The sequence below is a fragment of the Ranitomeya imitator genome, chromosome 2 (assembly GCF_032444005.1).
Source record: "Ranitomeya imitator isolate aRanImi1 chromosome 2, aRanImi1.pri, whole genome shotgun sequence".
NCBI classification, from domain to species: domain Eukaryota; kingdom Metazoa; phylum Chordata; class Amphibia; order Anura; family Dendrobatidae; genus Ranitomeya; species Ranitomeya imitator.
In genome coordinates, this window is record NC_091283.1 from 119,134,149 (window position 1) to 119,150,606 (window position 16,458).

At 43.9% G+C, this 16,458-nt stretch overlaps 1 protein-coding gene across 1 annotated transcript in view; it reads right to left on the bottom strand.

The window, feature by feature from the left end:
- Positions 1-1,443: 1,443 nt before the first annotated feature.
- The window catches only part of STAG2 (STAG2 cohesin complex component), a 154,357-nt gene continuing 139,342 nt past the window's right edge, over positions 1,444-16,458 (bottom strand). Inside the window, exons 30-35 of the mRNA XM_069747180.1 lie at positions 7,977-8,182; positions 7,700-7,889; positions 7,473-7,586; positions 6,677-6,803; positions 4,006-4,083; positions 1,444-2,314 (exon numbers count right to left, since the gene is read on the bottom strand). Coding sequence (XP_069603281.1) covers positions 2,291-2,314; positions 4,006-4,083; positions 6,677-6,803; positions 7,473-7,586; positions 7,700-7,889; positions 7,977-8,182 — 739 coding nt within the window. The 3' untranslated portion in view covers positions 1,444-2,290. The remainder of the gene's footprint in view (positions 2,315-4,005; positions 4,084-6,676; positions 6,804-7,472; positions 7,587-7,699; positions 7,890-7,976; positions 8,183-16,458) is intronic.

The following is a 16,458-nucleotide window of genomic DNA, read 5'->3' on the forward strand; positions in this document are numbered from 1 at the left end:
TTGGCTTATCGACTCCACAGCTCTGATTAGAACCCAGGACCCAACATGGCAAAGCAGCAGTGTTAACCACTGAGCCACCTATCCTAAGAAAAATCTCTTAAGTGAATGTTTAAAGGAAACCTTTCACTTTTATTTTAAAATGAAAAGGTGATCGGTATTCAGCATCTGTGTGCCCAGGTATTAATAGTTTAGAATACCCCCTAATGCACACAGGAAGGCAGAATCGAATTGTAGACTACTTGCTTCCCACAGAAGAGTGGAAAAGCCCATGTAGCAGGACCCTTCCAAAAATTTTTTTTTTAAATTCCACTTGAATAAAATATACCAAAATAAAATCATGCTTCATGTAAATGAAATACTGCACTTGTAATACATACAATTAAATAGAATTAAACTTGATATACTGTAGGTTTATTTTTATTCAAAAAGTTACTGTCTCAAGACATAAATACAAATCAGAAAACGGTACAGAGGACAATAGAATGTGGAGGACAACAGGTTAGGTAAATATATAAAACATTTTAGCTGGTTGAAAACAAAGCTGTAGGAACTGCTTTCACAAAGATATACTCTGCTCAGAGTTAGAAAGAAATCAAATGAACTTTAAAATGGTATATACATAGTCTTTTCAGCAGTTCTAATAAATGCAGTGGTGTGACGGTAGGGGAGGCAGTCATTTCAGACACTGAGTACTTATGTAGACATTTCAGGTTCTGTGTTACAACTAGGATGTTCAAAAAAAAAATTATATTTTAAATTCTCTAGATAATTTATGGTTTTTGGCTACCACAGCCTAAATGTGATTGTTACATTTTTTCTTTATTTAAACAGCATTTTTAAAATTCTTTTTTATTTTTTGTACACAAGAGAAGTTTGTGTATTGCAAGCGTAAGGCATGGAATGATTTTTTAAAACTTCAGAAAAAAAATGAAAAGACAACTGACAAAAATATACACATGAAATATAAGTTAAAATTTACTTTAATGTCTAGCTGCCTAAGCCTGGCAAAATGAGTTGATGTCAGATGGTGAATATTGAACTATTAGTTGTGAACTAAGGATGATGTGTGGAACGAAGCTTTCATAGAATAAAGCCAAGTGTTCTTAAAACTAAATGTAAAAAACAGAAGAAATGTACTGTAACCTGCTGGAAGTATACTTAACCTGAAGACTGCTTGCAAAGACAAATAGATAAAACAATATAAAATACAAATTTAAAAATCATTTTTAAAGCGAATATTCACGCTTCAACTATTTTAAACATTGTTAAAACTTTCAATATATTTCTGAAACCTCATTTTTTTTTTTTTACTTGGAATTTAAAAGTAAGAAAAAACTAAACAAACTGCGCAATTATAAAATCAGCACCAATTTATATATATATATATAATTTTATTTAAAATTTAGAACCCTATTCCCACACTCTAATAAGCTGTATAATTTGTTTAAAGTTTTTTTTTTTTTTTCTTTTTTTTTTTCTGCAAACATACTACAATAAGCTTCTTTTTATTTGGAGACAAAATACAGTGGCACTACTGGAAGGATTTTCACGACATTACAGGTTTCTTAAAAAGGACAAGCAAAACTTTTAGGTTGGTTAATGAGAAAGCATGGTTATGGTTTCAATACCTTCGGGCAGTTAACCCTCAAAAGAAAAGATCTGAAAAAGGCTTCACTAAGGCTCCTTTCCATTAACACAGTATTTTTAAAAAAAAAATGGGCATATACATTTCGAACAAAAGTAAAAAAAAAAAAAAAAAAAATTTAAAAAATGTTCGCAACACCTTGAGTACCCATTAAAAATGTCATGATGTTCAAAATATGAAGGAAAATGATCTGTAACCATTGCAGATCATAGTGAAAAAACTCCAGTATCCTCAGTGGTAAAAAGATCAACACCATTCACTGGCGGAGTTTTTTTTTTCCCCCTTAAATCAACAAAAAAAAAAACAAGGAAAAAAAATAAAAAATGACAGGGCATTATAATTGAATGACCTAAATATATATAAATAAAAGATTTATTTTCCAAAATTATACATTGTAGCTTATTTGCAAACGGTTTACTTGTCCTTTATTTTTTTTTTATTTTTTATTTTTTTCAGGCATTCAAAAACTGCCCCTCAATGCACTTAATCTTGGTAAGCATATCAAATTCTCCTTAGAGAAAATTTTGTACAGAATTTCATTTTTATCTACCACAAATCTGTCATTAAAAACTTTCTCTTCCATTTAATAAAAAAAAAAAAAAAAAAAAAAAAAACTTCACCACAGAGTTGATAGATGAACTGGTATTAAAACATTGATACCCCAAGAACCTAGAGAGAAGAAAAAAAAACAAATGGAGGTTAGGAGTATGTAAAAATGTAGATAGATAGAAATGGAAAACTAAAACATAAAAAAGAGGCTTTACGTTGGTGTGTGTGAAAATGATAGCACTAAAGTAAAAAAAAAAATAATAATAATGAAATGTTATGAAGAAATCTATATCTGTGAAGATGTGCTCTGCTGCCATCATCTGTCTATTTTAGTGAATGACGGCATCTGCAAGTCTTTTCACTTACAAACTTGGGAAAAACATGCGCTATTTTACGTGAAGTGGTTTAACAAACTTTTCTTGTGTAAAGCAGCTCAATGTATTTGTAGAGATTCTTAATATGCATTTATAATAGGTAACATTTTAGGTAAAGCCCATAAAATAATAATAAAAAAACTACTTCACACAGATACTTTCCTAGTCAAATGAAGACAGAACTGGCCTCACACAAGCTCACACCATCTGCATCCATGTTTTGAGGTCAACTTTTTGTGTGTCACTGAGACATGTAAGAAGGTGGCATCAGTGGGGCATAAATCCTGGACCACCAAAGTAGGTGTCACTGCACTTTCAGAAAACTTTTGGAACACGCAGGGGATCTGGGGCTGAGATCCACAGCAGTCACTAAAATGTGGCGACAGATTGGCTCAGGCAAATGTTGCTCTCCTTTGAGACTATGGGGGAAATTTGCTAAAACTGGAATTTCATAGGTATAACCGGAAGCTGGTTGAAATAAGACGCACCAAATTTGGGCTGCATGTTCCCCATAAATTAAAATCTATACCAGTTTAGTCTGGCACAAACTATTGTGGAAATTAATAGCAAAGTATAGTAGATCTGATGGGCACTTGTTGGCCTCACTCTTCCTGATAAGCTCTACCCACATGGCATAAAATTAAAAAAAAAAAAAAAAAAAATTTGAGATAGTACTTCTGATGCATTTTCCAAAAGTGCAGTTACGTTTTCAATAAAGTGAACAGTTGACTAGTTACACTAAGCAAAGATTTCCCCAGCATTACATAAAGAAAGGCTCAGGGCAAAAAAAGATGCCTTGGATTCTGCACCTGGCAAAAGAATGTAAGGGGGTTCCCTCTTTGGTGATCATAAATCCCTAGCAAAAAAAGAAGTATGGAGATTTCTCCAAAATTGATCAGAGTGTTGACTCAAAATCGCCAATGCAAGTCGAATGATCAGTGACAAAAAAAAAATTCAGACAGTCTGATGCCATCCATGTGCTGTCCATTTTGCAGAGTTTTTGATAGAAGCTGGAGAAACTTTTTTTTTTTCCTCCATCTGAGAAAAACTGATGAAAATGTGACCAAACTGATGAAATCGGAATGAGCCCTAAGGGCTGTAGTGAGATGTGCAGCTTCCGAGCATTAGCCAACCCTGTTCGGACCAGTCTGTTACAGCAGAACAACATTATATAACAGTCAAATCCTAAAAAAATAAAAATTTGCACTACAGAATAAAGTTTTGTGGTTAGCAATTACGGATACAAAATATACAACGACAATACATTGCTGTACATGATTGGCTACAAGGTTTGCTAAACAGATTGTGTATAACCCTACTTCATTCGCTAGGTAGTTGTCATTGGGTATACCCAGAATGAAGAGCGTGTCATTCACTTACAAAGCACATTTATTTCATTATTTTTAGAATGGCAGGGATTATGTATTTTAAGCTTACAGATTCATCCATGATTGAAGCAGGATCAAAGTAATCAGGCTTCAGCTCTGTTCTCTCTCGTCTGTTTTTAGATGGCGGCTAAAGGAAAGAAAAAGCAAGTAGAATAAGCATTTTCCTAAAAAACTACAATTACATGAAATATACTCTGCAATGATAGATCTCATATGACTCATCTTTGTACTTCAGAAATAGGCTGCAATATTTTTTTTTTTTCAACATCAGTTTACTGATGACCCATCAATAAGTGAGGAGGGAGAACATGGAAAAAAAAACCCCTAAAAAATATATTGTTTTTTCTACAGTGTGTATTACAACTATGGAGCTAAAACTTATTTTATCGAGTGAGGCAACAATTATACTGCGGGTGACATCTATAAAGATTCTAAATGGTACTTTGCATTGTGGAGATTATTTTTTTTAGTTTATATTTTTTACTAATGCTTTTTATTAATTTTATTTTTTTTTCTCTTACAATTTACTATCAAAAACTGTGCATGTACAGTACAGACCAAAAGTTTGGACACACCTTCTCATTTAAAGATTTTTCTGTATTTTCATGATTATGACAATTGTAAATTCACACTGAAGGCATCAAAACCATGAATTAACACATGTGGAATTATATACTTAGCAGAAAAGTGTGAAACAACTGAAAATATGTCATATAGTCTAGGTTCTTCAAAGTAGCCACCTTTTGCTTTGATGACCGCTTTGCACACTTTTGGCATTCTCTTGATGAGCTTCAAGAGGTAGTCACCGGGAATGGTTTTCACTTCACAGGTGTGCCCTGTCAGGTTTAATAAGTGGGATTTCTTGCCTCCTAAATGGGGTTGGGACCATCAGTTGTGTTGTGCAGAAGTCTGGTGGATACACAGCTGATAGTCCTACCGAATAGACTGTTAGAATTTATATTATGGCAAGAAAAAAGCAGCTAAGTAAAGAAACACAAGTGGCCATCATTACTTTAAGAAATGAAGGTCAGTCAGTCTGAAAAATTGGGAAAACTTTGAAAGTGTCCCCAAGTGCAGTGGCAAAAACCATCAAGCGCTCCAAAGAAACTGGCTTACATGAAGACCGCCCCAGGAAAGGAAGACCAAGAGTCACCTCTGCTTCTGAGGATAAGTTCATCCGAGTCACCAGCCTCAGAAATCACAGGTTAACAGCAGCTCAGATTAGAGACCAGGTCAATGCCACACAGAGTTCTAGCAGCAGACACATCTCTACAACAACTGTTAAGAGGAGACTTTGTGCAGCAGGCCTTCATGGTAAAATAGCTGCTAGGAAACCACTGCTAAGGACAGTCAACAAGCAGAACAGACTTGTTTGGGCTAAAGAACACAAGGAATGGACATTAGACCTGTGGAAATCTGAGCTTTGGTCTGATGAGTCTAAATTTGAGATCTTTGGTTCCGACCACCGTGTCTTTGTGCGACGCAGAAAAGGTGAACGGATGGACTCTACATGCCTGGTTCCCACCGTGAAGCATGGAGGAGGTGTGATGGTGTGGGGGTGCTTTGCTGGTGACACTGTTGGGGATTTATTCAAAATTGAAGGCATACTGAACCAGCATGGCTACCACAGCATCTTGCAGTGGCATGCTATTCCATCCAGTTTGCGTTTAGTTGGACCATCATTTCTTTTTCAACAGGACAATGACCCCAAACACACCTCCAGGCTGTGTAAGGGCTATTTGACCAAGAAGGAGAGTAATGGGGTGCTACGTCAGATCACCTGGCCTCCACAGTCACCAGACATGAACCCAATAGAGATGGTTTGGGGTGAGCTGGACCGCAGAGTGAAGGCAAAAGGGCCAACAAGTGCCAAGCATCTCCCTTTCAGATTGTTGGAAGACCATTCCCGGTGACTACCTCTTGAAGCTCATCAAGAGAATGCAAGGGTGTGTGAAGCAGTCATCAAAGCAAAAGGTGGCTACTTTAAAGAACCTAGAATATAAGACATATTTTCAGTTGTTTCACACTTTTTTTGTTAAGTATATAATTCCACATGTGTTAATTCATAGTTTTGATGCCTTCAGTGTGAATGTACAATTTTCATAGTCATGAAAATGCAGAAAAATCTTTAAATGAGAAGGTGTGTCCAAACTTTAGGTCTGTACTGTATATAGAAATACTAACATGCACCTGCCCAGTCAGGTTAAGGAGGTTACAGTGCCACAAGGTCAGTGATTAGATGGGCACGCTCTGGCAATGCCTGTGCAATTACCTTGCCCTAACAGTGCATCAAGTAGTGGGAAATCTCTACTTTTCTACATTTACTATCACAGCAAGGCGTGCAAATGAAAAAGTCTAAAAACCTTTTGGGGGCGAATCTTCAAACAAACACATATATATTGGTCATTTCTACGGGTGCTCTCAGACCCTAACAGATACAGACATTGAAAGCCCATCCTGAAATGCTCTAATTGGAAGGAAAGTTGGTATTACTTATTGCCATGTCCCTTTCCAACCATCCCAAAATTAATGGTCTTGTCTAGGACTGCGATGTTGACAGTCCTGGACAACCCCTATAGAAACTAATTGGAGATTAAATTTTCATTCATTGTTCTAACCAAACATAACTATATGGACAAAACTATGCTGGCTAGAATAATAGCAAAATAATATACACATCCTTCAACCAAAAAATGTCTACACCCATAAATCTAACTTACTAAGTCTATGTCCATTGTGTCAAAGTCCATGCCCTCATTAAGATCCTCAATTCGGCCTTCAGATGACATCATTACATCTTCAACGATTGGTTCTTCATCATCTTCCATTAACCCAGGGTTACGCCGTCTTTATAAAGGAAAAGCCATGACGTGAATTTCGTGGTACTACAGTTCAAGTCAGTCTCCTCTCTGAAGAGGCTATTTGCATACAATTTTAACTAAATAAGGATAAATATTTTTTTCTAATCTAATTGAAATTTATGATTAAAGATTGCATTGACTAATTGACTTGTACGGCAAAATCATCTAGGCATGCTCTGTGATCTCTGCAGATTGTTGTGCAGGAGGGGTGAGGAGGCGAGCTGTGACCAAGTATACGGGATTTCAGTGATTGTAATCCAGGCTGTGAGGATAATGAGACTGTTGAAAACTAATCTCAATTAGAAAATGTGATATTTGACATTTTAGGACACATTCCTCTGAGGGGGAGGGACAATACTGCCATAGCTATTTTTATGGTTTTCTAATTTTAGGCAGTAAAGACTGCAGGGCTTAATAGGCCCATTCGCAACGGCCCAGGTTGTTTCTTGCCATTAAGACACAGGGTGCCCCTGGGGTGACAGCTCTCCAATTCTGGCCGCGGGGATTTTGCCTATAAATTACAGTTAGCATCTGCTAATGACAGCACAGGCACAGCTGTGCCCCCTGCCACCCACTGGTGCACTACAATGTCCAAAACTGATAAGAGTGTATACTTCTGCAGAACTGGGTTAGGCAAGTGAGCTATGTTTCTTACATGGCTTGCTGCAGATTAGTCCGCAGCTTCACATAGTTCATTGCGGCTCTCTCTTGTTGTTGTCTTGCTACTTCTTCTTGCTGTCGCTGGGCAAGCATCCACGTTACCTGTGTACTGAGCACAATTTCAGACGTAATAATGTTAGCATCAGTCTTGCGTCATAATAATATAAATCCAGAAGAACAAAATCTCTACATGGCTGTAGGAATGTGGCCACAAACACTTACTTATAATCCATGGCAGGGTGGTGATGTTCTGGCTGCATGGGGTAAACTGGCATGTAACTTTCTTCTGGCCGTAACCTTTTGGGTTCTCTCATGATGGTGGATGTTAGTTGTGGAGTTTGCATCATGACTGGTGTAGTCATTGTCTGTTCCCGGTTTAGCCACATGCCATCACTGCTACTACTCTCTTCCGCTAAGATAAAACATATATACTTGCACATTTAAAAACATAATAGTTTTAAAACAGCAGAACTTCAAAGACTTTGTAGTTGCCAAGTACCTTCTGGTATTTTCCGCTTGCCTGTAGCAGGTTTTGCCTTCTTACTCCTTACTGAAGAACCCCTGCCACTCATTCCACTCATAACAGACATCGTGTCATCATCTCCCCCAGCTAATAAAGAGTTTCTGTAAGACATGAGTGGTAGCCAGACATCCTCTCTTCTGAGAGACATTTGAAAGGTCATAAACTTTTCCAAGTAGGCATATCTGTGAAAAAAAAAAAAAAAATTTGCATTATTTCAATAGCAATACATCCATTACTGCTGAGTATACAGTGAAGAAAATAAGTATTTGATCCCTTGGTGGCAAAACCCTTGTTGGCAAAAAGCAGTTGATGATGAGGTTTGCACACATGTCAGGAGGAATTTTGCTCCACTCCTCTTTGCAGATCATCTCTAAATCATTAAGATTTTGAGGCTGTCGCTTGGCAACTCAGAGCTTCAAGTCCCTCCATAAGTTTTCTATGGGATTAAGGTCCGGAGACTGGCTAGGCCACTCCACTACCTTAATGTGCTTATTTTTCAGCCACTCCTTTGTTGCCTTGGCTGTATGTTTTGGGTCATTGTCTTGCTGGAAGACCCAGCCATGAGCCATTTTTAATGTCATGGTGGAGGGAAGGAGGTTGTCACTCAGGATTTTACAGTACATGGCTTCATCCATTCTCCCATTGATGAGGTGAAGTAGTGCTGTGCCCTTAGCAGAGAAACACCCCCAAAACATAATGTTTTCACCTCCATGCTTGACAGTGGGGATGGTGTTCTTTGGGTCATACGCAGCATTTCTCTTCCTCCAAACACGGCGAGTTGAGTTAATGCCAAAGAGCTCAATTTTTGTCTCATCTGACCACAGCACCGTCTCCCAATCACTCACAGAATCATCCAGGTGTTCATTGGCAAACTCCAGACGGGCCTGCACATGTGCCTTCTTGAGCAGAGGGGCCTTGCAGGCACTGCAGGATTTTAAACTTTTACGGTGTAATGTATTACCAATGGTTTTCTTGGTGACCCCAAGGATACCCCATGAGGTGAGATTTTGCACGGTGCCCCAGATCAATGACGATTGACAGTCATTTTGTATTTCTTACTATTGCACCAACAGTTGTCTCCTTCTCACCCAGCATCTTACTTATGGTTTTGTAGCCCATTCCAGCTTTGTGCAGGTCTATGACATCCCGATAATGCTCTTTGGTCTTGCCCATGTTGTAGAGGTTAGAGTCTGACTGATTAATTGAGTCTGTGGACAGGAGTCTTTTATAAAGGTGGCTATGAAGGACAGCTGTCTTTAATGCAGGTAACGAGTTGATTAGGAGCATCTAACTGGTCTGTAGGAGCCAGAACCCTTAATGGTTGGTAGGTAGTGTTGAGCATTCCGATACCGCAAGTATCGGGTATCGGCCGATATTTGCGGTATCGGAATTCCGATACCGAATTCCGATACTTCCCGCGTATCGGATACCGGAATCGGAAGTTCCCAGAATTCAAACTGAACGCAGCAGCCAATGAGGAATGATTGGAAGTGTGGGCACATCCTGTTTAGCATGGTGGGCATGTAAGTACTGGCAAGGCTTGGATTGGCTGCTGAAATGATGTCACTCTGCACTATAAAAAACGCTGCCGCCATTTTGCGCTCACTCTGCTGTGATTTCAGTTAGGGACAGGACGCTGTGTTCTAACTGAGGGCCAGTCGAGCTAGCTAATTGCTTTATTTTCCTTTCCAAAGGCTAATTTAGCAAAACGCTGTGTGTTCTTCACTGTTCACCTTGCTCTTGCCTTGCAGCGCTGTTTTAACAGCGTTCTGCAAGGTCTCTGTGTGTGTGTGTGTGTGCAGCTCACTCTGTAGTCTGTGTGCAGCCATATACCCGGTTGTATTCAGCTCAGGGGGGGTTCACACTGCCTCACACAGTTGTCCTTTTTTGCTCTTAGTGCAGCCTGCTGCACATTTTTTCTCAAATTTCCTATTAGTGTTTTTCCACCAGTCTCCAGCTCTATTGTGGAAAAACACTACATAGGATAACCTAGAGGGGGGTTTTTGGGCCTTGCAGCGCCGTTTACGGCTGTCTGCACGGTCTCCGTGTGAGCCCAGCTCGCCCTGTAGTCTGTGTGCAGCCATAGCCGGTTGGATTCAGCTCAGGGTTCGTTACTGGCTCATACCTTGAGAAAAATTTTACTTTTTTTCAAATAGTGCAGCCTGTTTAAAATTTGAAAAAAAAAAATTCCTATTAGTGTCTTTCCACTCGTATCCAGCTAAATAGTGGAAAAACACTATATAGGATAACCTAGAGGAGGGTTTTTTGGCCTTGCAGGGCCGTTTATGGCTGTCTGCACGGTCTCTGTGTGAGCGCAGCTCGCCCTGTAGTCTGTGTGCAGCCATAGCCGGTTGGATTCAGCTCAGGGTGCGTTACTGCCTCATACCTTGAAAAACAATTTCCTTTTTTTCAAATAGTGCAGCCAGTTTAAAATTTGAAAAAAAAAAATCCTATTAGTGTCTTTCCACTCGTATCCAGCTAAATAGTGGAAAAACACTATATAGGATAACCTAGAGGAGGTTTTTTTGGCCTTGCAGCGCCGTTTACGGCTGTCTGCACGGTCTCAGTGTGAGCCCAGCTCGCCCTGTAGTCTGTGTGCAGCCATAGCCGGTTGGATTCAGCTCAGGGTTCGTTACTGGCTCATACCTTGAGAAAAATTTTACTTTTTTTCAAATAGTGCAGCCTGTTTAAAATTTGAAAAAAAAAATTCCTATTAGTTTCTTTCCACTCGTATCCAGCTAAATAGTGGAAAAACACTATATAGGATAACCTAGAGGAGGGTTTTTTGGCCTTGCAGCGCCGTTTACGGCTGTCTGCACGGTCTCCGTGTGATTTAAACTAGCTCTGTAGCCCGATCTGCACCAAAAAAAAAGGTTAAGTTCACCAAACACAACTTAACACTTGTGTAGGCCACATTTGAAAAATAATAAAGTTTAGTCCACAATTTACAACATTAGTGTTTCTTACACCTGTTAGGAGGAGCATTTCAGGAATAAGAACACTAAGGCCTTAGTACTTTTCTGCTTATCTTTATCTGTCAACCAAGATGAAGAGGGCAGGGAGTAAGGCACGTGGGCGTGGAGCAGGGAGAGGAGCAGGGAGAGGACGTGGTGATTCTGTGCCTGCTGCGGGCGCCGGTGACTCGTCGTCACTCAGTTTCAGCAGGGAACAGTCCTTCATGCGCAGCTTTGTCGGAGAGCGCCGTGCACCGCTGCTACGTGAAGACCAAATTGAAGCCGTTGTCGGGTGGATGGCAGCTAACGCCTCGGCATCGACTTCAGTTAGTGCCACATCCTCTCAGGCACAGAGCACTGGAGAGCAGCCATCTGTCTCTTCACCACCTGCCAAATTGGCCAGGCAGTCAGAGAGCCCAGGACAGGAGCCGTCTCTACTTCTGTTCTCTGAATCTCTTGGCTTGGAAACAGGGGGCCAGCCAAGCAGCATTGGAGAAATGGAAGAAGAGGCAGTGTGCAGTGATGCCCAAAAGCTTTATCTCTCTGACTCTGAAGAGGCAGGTGGGCTAGTGCCTCCGGTGACCACAGCGCAGTACGCATCTGATGATGAAACTCAGGTGCCGCTTTCTGATGCGTACTGTGCTGCCGAGACTACCCAGGAGGAGCAGTTGGTGGCAGAGGGTAGTGGAGATGATGAGGTCCTTGACCCATCGTGGCGTGAGGAACAGGAAGGTGGTGGGAGCAGCTCTGAGGAAGAGCTTCCCCTTACGGGCCAAAGAGGGAGAGGGAGGGGGAAGACTGCGGAGCCTGTAGCCTCCACTTTGGCACCCGTTAGGAGCCTGTCTCTTTCCAAAGCCAAAAAGGGCGCTCCCAAGACTTGCAGTGCCTGGTCCTTTTTTGACACAGTTGCAGATGACATTTGTTTTGTCAAATGCAAGCTGTGTCATCAGAAAGTAAAAAGAGGTAAAAGTGTCAGCAACCTCAATACCACAAATATGTGGAAACATGTGCGGAACAGGCACGCGGTGGAGTTACAGAAACACAGTGAAGACGTGACAGAACCAAACAACGTTGAGGAGGTGGCGCCCGGCACCAAGGGGGTTGGAATGACGGCTGTGCTGTGTCACATTACAAAGGAAAGTCCCACTTCCGGGATGGTTTGACGGTGTGAGGGGACACATTATATGAGTGTGTACTTCAGCGTTTGCAAGGAGCATAACTTTCGGAGCAACCATTTTCCATGTGCAGTATTACTGCTGTACAAGATGGCTCTTTCAGCAACAAATGCCTGGTGGGGGGGGGGGGGGGGTTAAAGGTTCCCTTTCAACTTGCTCCACTGCAGGCTTCGGCCTACACTCTGCTCCTCTTTGATTCCCTGGGTTTCAACACTGTCAGTTGCCACCTGGAAGTGTTGTCTACACAGAAAAAACACTAGGTGATGTGTCAGTGGGGTTCAGCACCGCCAGCTGTTCCCCTGCTGTGTAGTCGGCAACGTGTCCAGCACAAGCCACGCTGCCACAACAGAACAAAAGCTGCCACCAGTGCAGGCTTCGGCCTACACTCTGCTCCTCTCCTCCTCCTGCTGACCCTGGGCTCAAACACCGCTAGTTTTTGCCCGGAAGTGCTAGCTGCACAGAGAAAAACACCAGCCAATGTGTTAGTGGGGTTCAGCAACGCCAGCTGTTCCCCTGCTGTGTAGCCGGCAACGTGACCTGCAAACGCCACGCAGGCACATGAACTGAAATTAAAGGGAACCTGGCCCCACCCCCCCAGGTGTTTCTATGTATAACAGCCACCTAGTACAGCAGTACTGCTGCATTTGTACAAGGTGGCTGACTTTTTCTCCTTGCCCACGTGGAACTCAACACGTACAAAATGTGTCTCATTGAGACCATTCCACTGTCCCTGAGGTGTGACTTTCCTTTCTAATGATACGCAGCACCCCCCTTGGTAGCGTTTCCCGTCTTTTGTCATCATGGTTAGCTGGCTGCGCCTGTGCATCCGCCCTGCTAGAAACAACGCCCCTCGTCATATTTATTTTGTCAGCGAGGGTGTGGTTTATGGGCACGAGCAGTGCATATGTTCGCCTGTCTTAACTCATCTCCTTCCGCCTTCTTCAGACTGTGCGGCCTCCTGGCCGTGGTAGGCGATAAGGGATCAGCTGAGGCCGCCCAGTCTGGAGCAGGTGTAAGGACATGTGTAAGCGGCAAACCTATTTACTGCACAAGGTAACGAATCCCAGCCACGCAGTGTGATTTTTTGAAAACACACTGTGGGTCTGGGATTCATGTCCATCGCTAACCGCAACGGCCGAAATGAAATGAGGTCAGAAGACAGGAAGCGCTCACAGCGCATGGCCAAGGGATCACAATAGCGCAGACTCCTGTACAGCAAATAACAACGCTCAGGAATCTGCGCCCAGTACCTAGGTGCAAATTTTGACACCTGTGCTGCGTCTCCTTAAAAAGACAAGTCACGCCTCCACAACTGTTTGACAGTATAATGGGCTAAATAGTGTACGTGTTTTAGTCAGCGTGTGCAAGGAGCAAAACAAATAGAGCAACCTTTTACTTGTGCAGCATTAATGCTGCACAAGGTGTGGCTCTTGTACCTTGCAACACCTGAGGGGGGTTAAAGGTAACCTTTGAAATTGGTTCAACTAGGCTTCAGCCTACACTCTGCTCCTCTCCTGCTGACCCTGGGCTCAAACACCGCTAGTTTTTGCCCGGAACTGCTAGCTGCACAGAGAAAAACACCAGCCAATGTGTTAGTGGGGTTCAGCACCGCCAGCTGTTCCCCTGCTGTGTAGTCGGCATCGTGTCCAGCACAAGCCACGCTGGCACAACTGAACAAAAGCTGCCACCAGTGCAGGCTTCGGCCTACACTTTGCTCCTCTCCTCCTCCTGCTGACCCTGGGCTCAAACAACGCCAGTTTCTGCCCTGACATGCTAGCTGCACAGAGAAAAACACCAGCCAATGTGTTAGTGGGGTTCAGCACCGCCAGCTGTTCCCCTGCTGTGTAGTCGGCATCGTGTCCAGCACAAGCCACGCTGGCACAACTGAACAAAAGCTGCCACCAGTGCAGGCTTCGGCCTACACTTTGCTCCTCTCCTCCTCCTGCTGACCCTGGGCTCAAACAACGCCAGTTTCTGCCCGGACATGCTAGCTGCACAGAGAAAAACACCAGCCAATGTGTTAGTGGGGTTCAGCACCGCCAGCTGTTCCCCTGCTGTGTAGCTGGCAACGTGTCCTGCAAACGCCACGCAGGCACATGAACTGAAATTGAAGGGAGCCTGCCCCCCACCCCCAGGTGTTTCTATGTATAACAGCCACCTTGTACAGCAGTACTGCTGCATTTGTACAAGGTGGCTGACTTTTTGTCCTTGCCCACGTGGAACTCAAAACGTACAAAATGTGTCTCATTGAGACCATTCCACTGTCCCTGAGGTGTGACTTTCCTTTCTAATGATACGCAGCACCCCCCTTGGTAGCGCTTCCCGTCTTCTGACATCATTGGTTGGCTTGTTGCGCCTGTGCGTCCGCCCTGCCTGAAACAATGCTCCTCGTTGTCTTATTTTGACTGCGAGGGTGTGATTGATGGGCACGAGCAGTGCATATCTTCACCTGTCTTAACTCATCTCCTTCCGCCTTCTTCAGACTGTGCAGCCTCATGGCCGCGGCATGCGAGAAGGGATCAGCAGAGGCCGCCCAGTCTGAAGCAGGTGTAAGGACGTGTGTGAGCGGCCAAAATATTTACTGCTCAAGGCCACGAATCACAGCACCGCAGTGTGACTTTATGAAAAAGGCACTGTGGGTCTGGGATTTATGGCCATCGTTAACCGCACCGGCCAACATGAAATGAGGTCATAAGACGGGCAGCTCTAACAGGGCATTGCCAAGGGATAACACAAGAGCGCAGACTCCTGTACAGCAAATAACAACGCTCAGGAAGCTGCGCCAAGCACCAAGGCGTTATTTGGGACACCTGTGCTGCGTCTCCTTAAAAAGCCAAGTCACGCATTCACTACAGTTTGACTGTAGAATGGGCTAAATTGTGTACGTCCTTCATTCAGCGTGTGCAAGTAGACAAATTAATAGAGCAACCTTTCACTTGTGCAGCATTAATACTGCACAAGGTGTGTCTCTTGTACTTTGTAACACCTGAGCGGGGGTTAAAGGTTTCCTTTGAAATTGGTTCAAATAGGCTTCGGCCTACACTCTGCTCCTCTCCTCCTCCTCCTGCTTCAACACGGGCTCTAACATCGCTAGTTTTTGACCGCAAGTGCTAGCTGCACAGAGAAAAACACACGCCATTGTGTTAGTGGGGTTCAGTAACGCCAGCTGTTCCCCCACTGTGTAGCCGGCAAAGTGTCCTGCAAACGCAACGCAGACACAAAGCTGCCTCCAGTGCAGGCTTCGGCCTGCACTCTGCTCCCCCTGCTTACCCTTAGCTCCAACACCGCTAGTTGGGGCTCTAGGAAGACAATCTTTAATAGGCAACGCACCTGGGTTCCAGCACCGCCAGCTGGTTCTCGGCAGTGTTCTTGTCACAGGTACTCCCTCGTGCCAAGCCTGGTTTCAGCACCGTCAGCTGTTTCCGGGTTGTGTCAAGCTCACTGAGACGCCTATGTTTGCCCCGTCGTGTTGCAGTCGGGTTAGCCAACTCCAGGGTGCCTCCAGTTTAGGAGCTTCCTATGTGGGCTGCGTGAACTGGTAGTCAAGGCTGGTTCTGTAGTGCCAGTAGGCCCAGCTCCCCCTGTAGGACTGTTGGGGTTCGGTAACTGCGGCTGCCTCGCGGCCTAGCTGTTCTCTCCTCTCCTGTGGGCCTTCGGGTCCACCACCTGGTTCCAGCACCGTCAGATGGTTCCGGGCCGAGCCTTTGGCTTAGGTGCCTCCTCCTGGGTATCCGAGTTCCGCCAACGTCAGGCGGTCCTTGGTAGTGCTTTTAAGCGCGGGCACCTACAGCTTAGTAACCGGGTTCCAGCACCGCCAGCTGGTCCTCGGTCGTGCCATTGGCTCTTGCACACTGGGGCAACGCATCTGGGTTCCAGCACCGCCAGCTGGTTCTCGGCAGTGTTCTTGACACAGGTACTCCCTCGTGCCAAGCCTGGTTTCAGCACCGCCAGCTGTTTCCGGGTTGTGTCAAGCTCACTGAGACGCCTATGCTTGCCCCGTCGTGGTGCGGTCGGGTTAGCCAACTCCAGGGTGCCTCCAGTTTAGGAGCTTCCTATGTGGGCTGCGTGAACTGGTAGTCAAGGCTGGTTCTGTAGTGCCAGTAGGCCCAGCTCCCCTGTAGGACTGTTGGGGTTCGGTAACTGCGGCTGCCTCGCGGCCTAGCTGTTCTCTCCTCTCCTGTGGACCTTCAGGTCCACCACCTGGTTCCAGCACCGTCAGCTGGTTCTCGGCAGTGTCTTTTGCTCTTGTACCTTCTGCTCCCCATCCTGGTTCCAGTACCGTCAGCTGGTTCCGGGCAGAGCCTTTGGCTAGGTGCCTCCTTCTGGGTA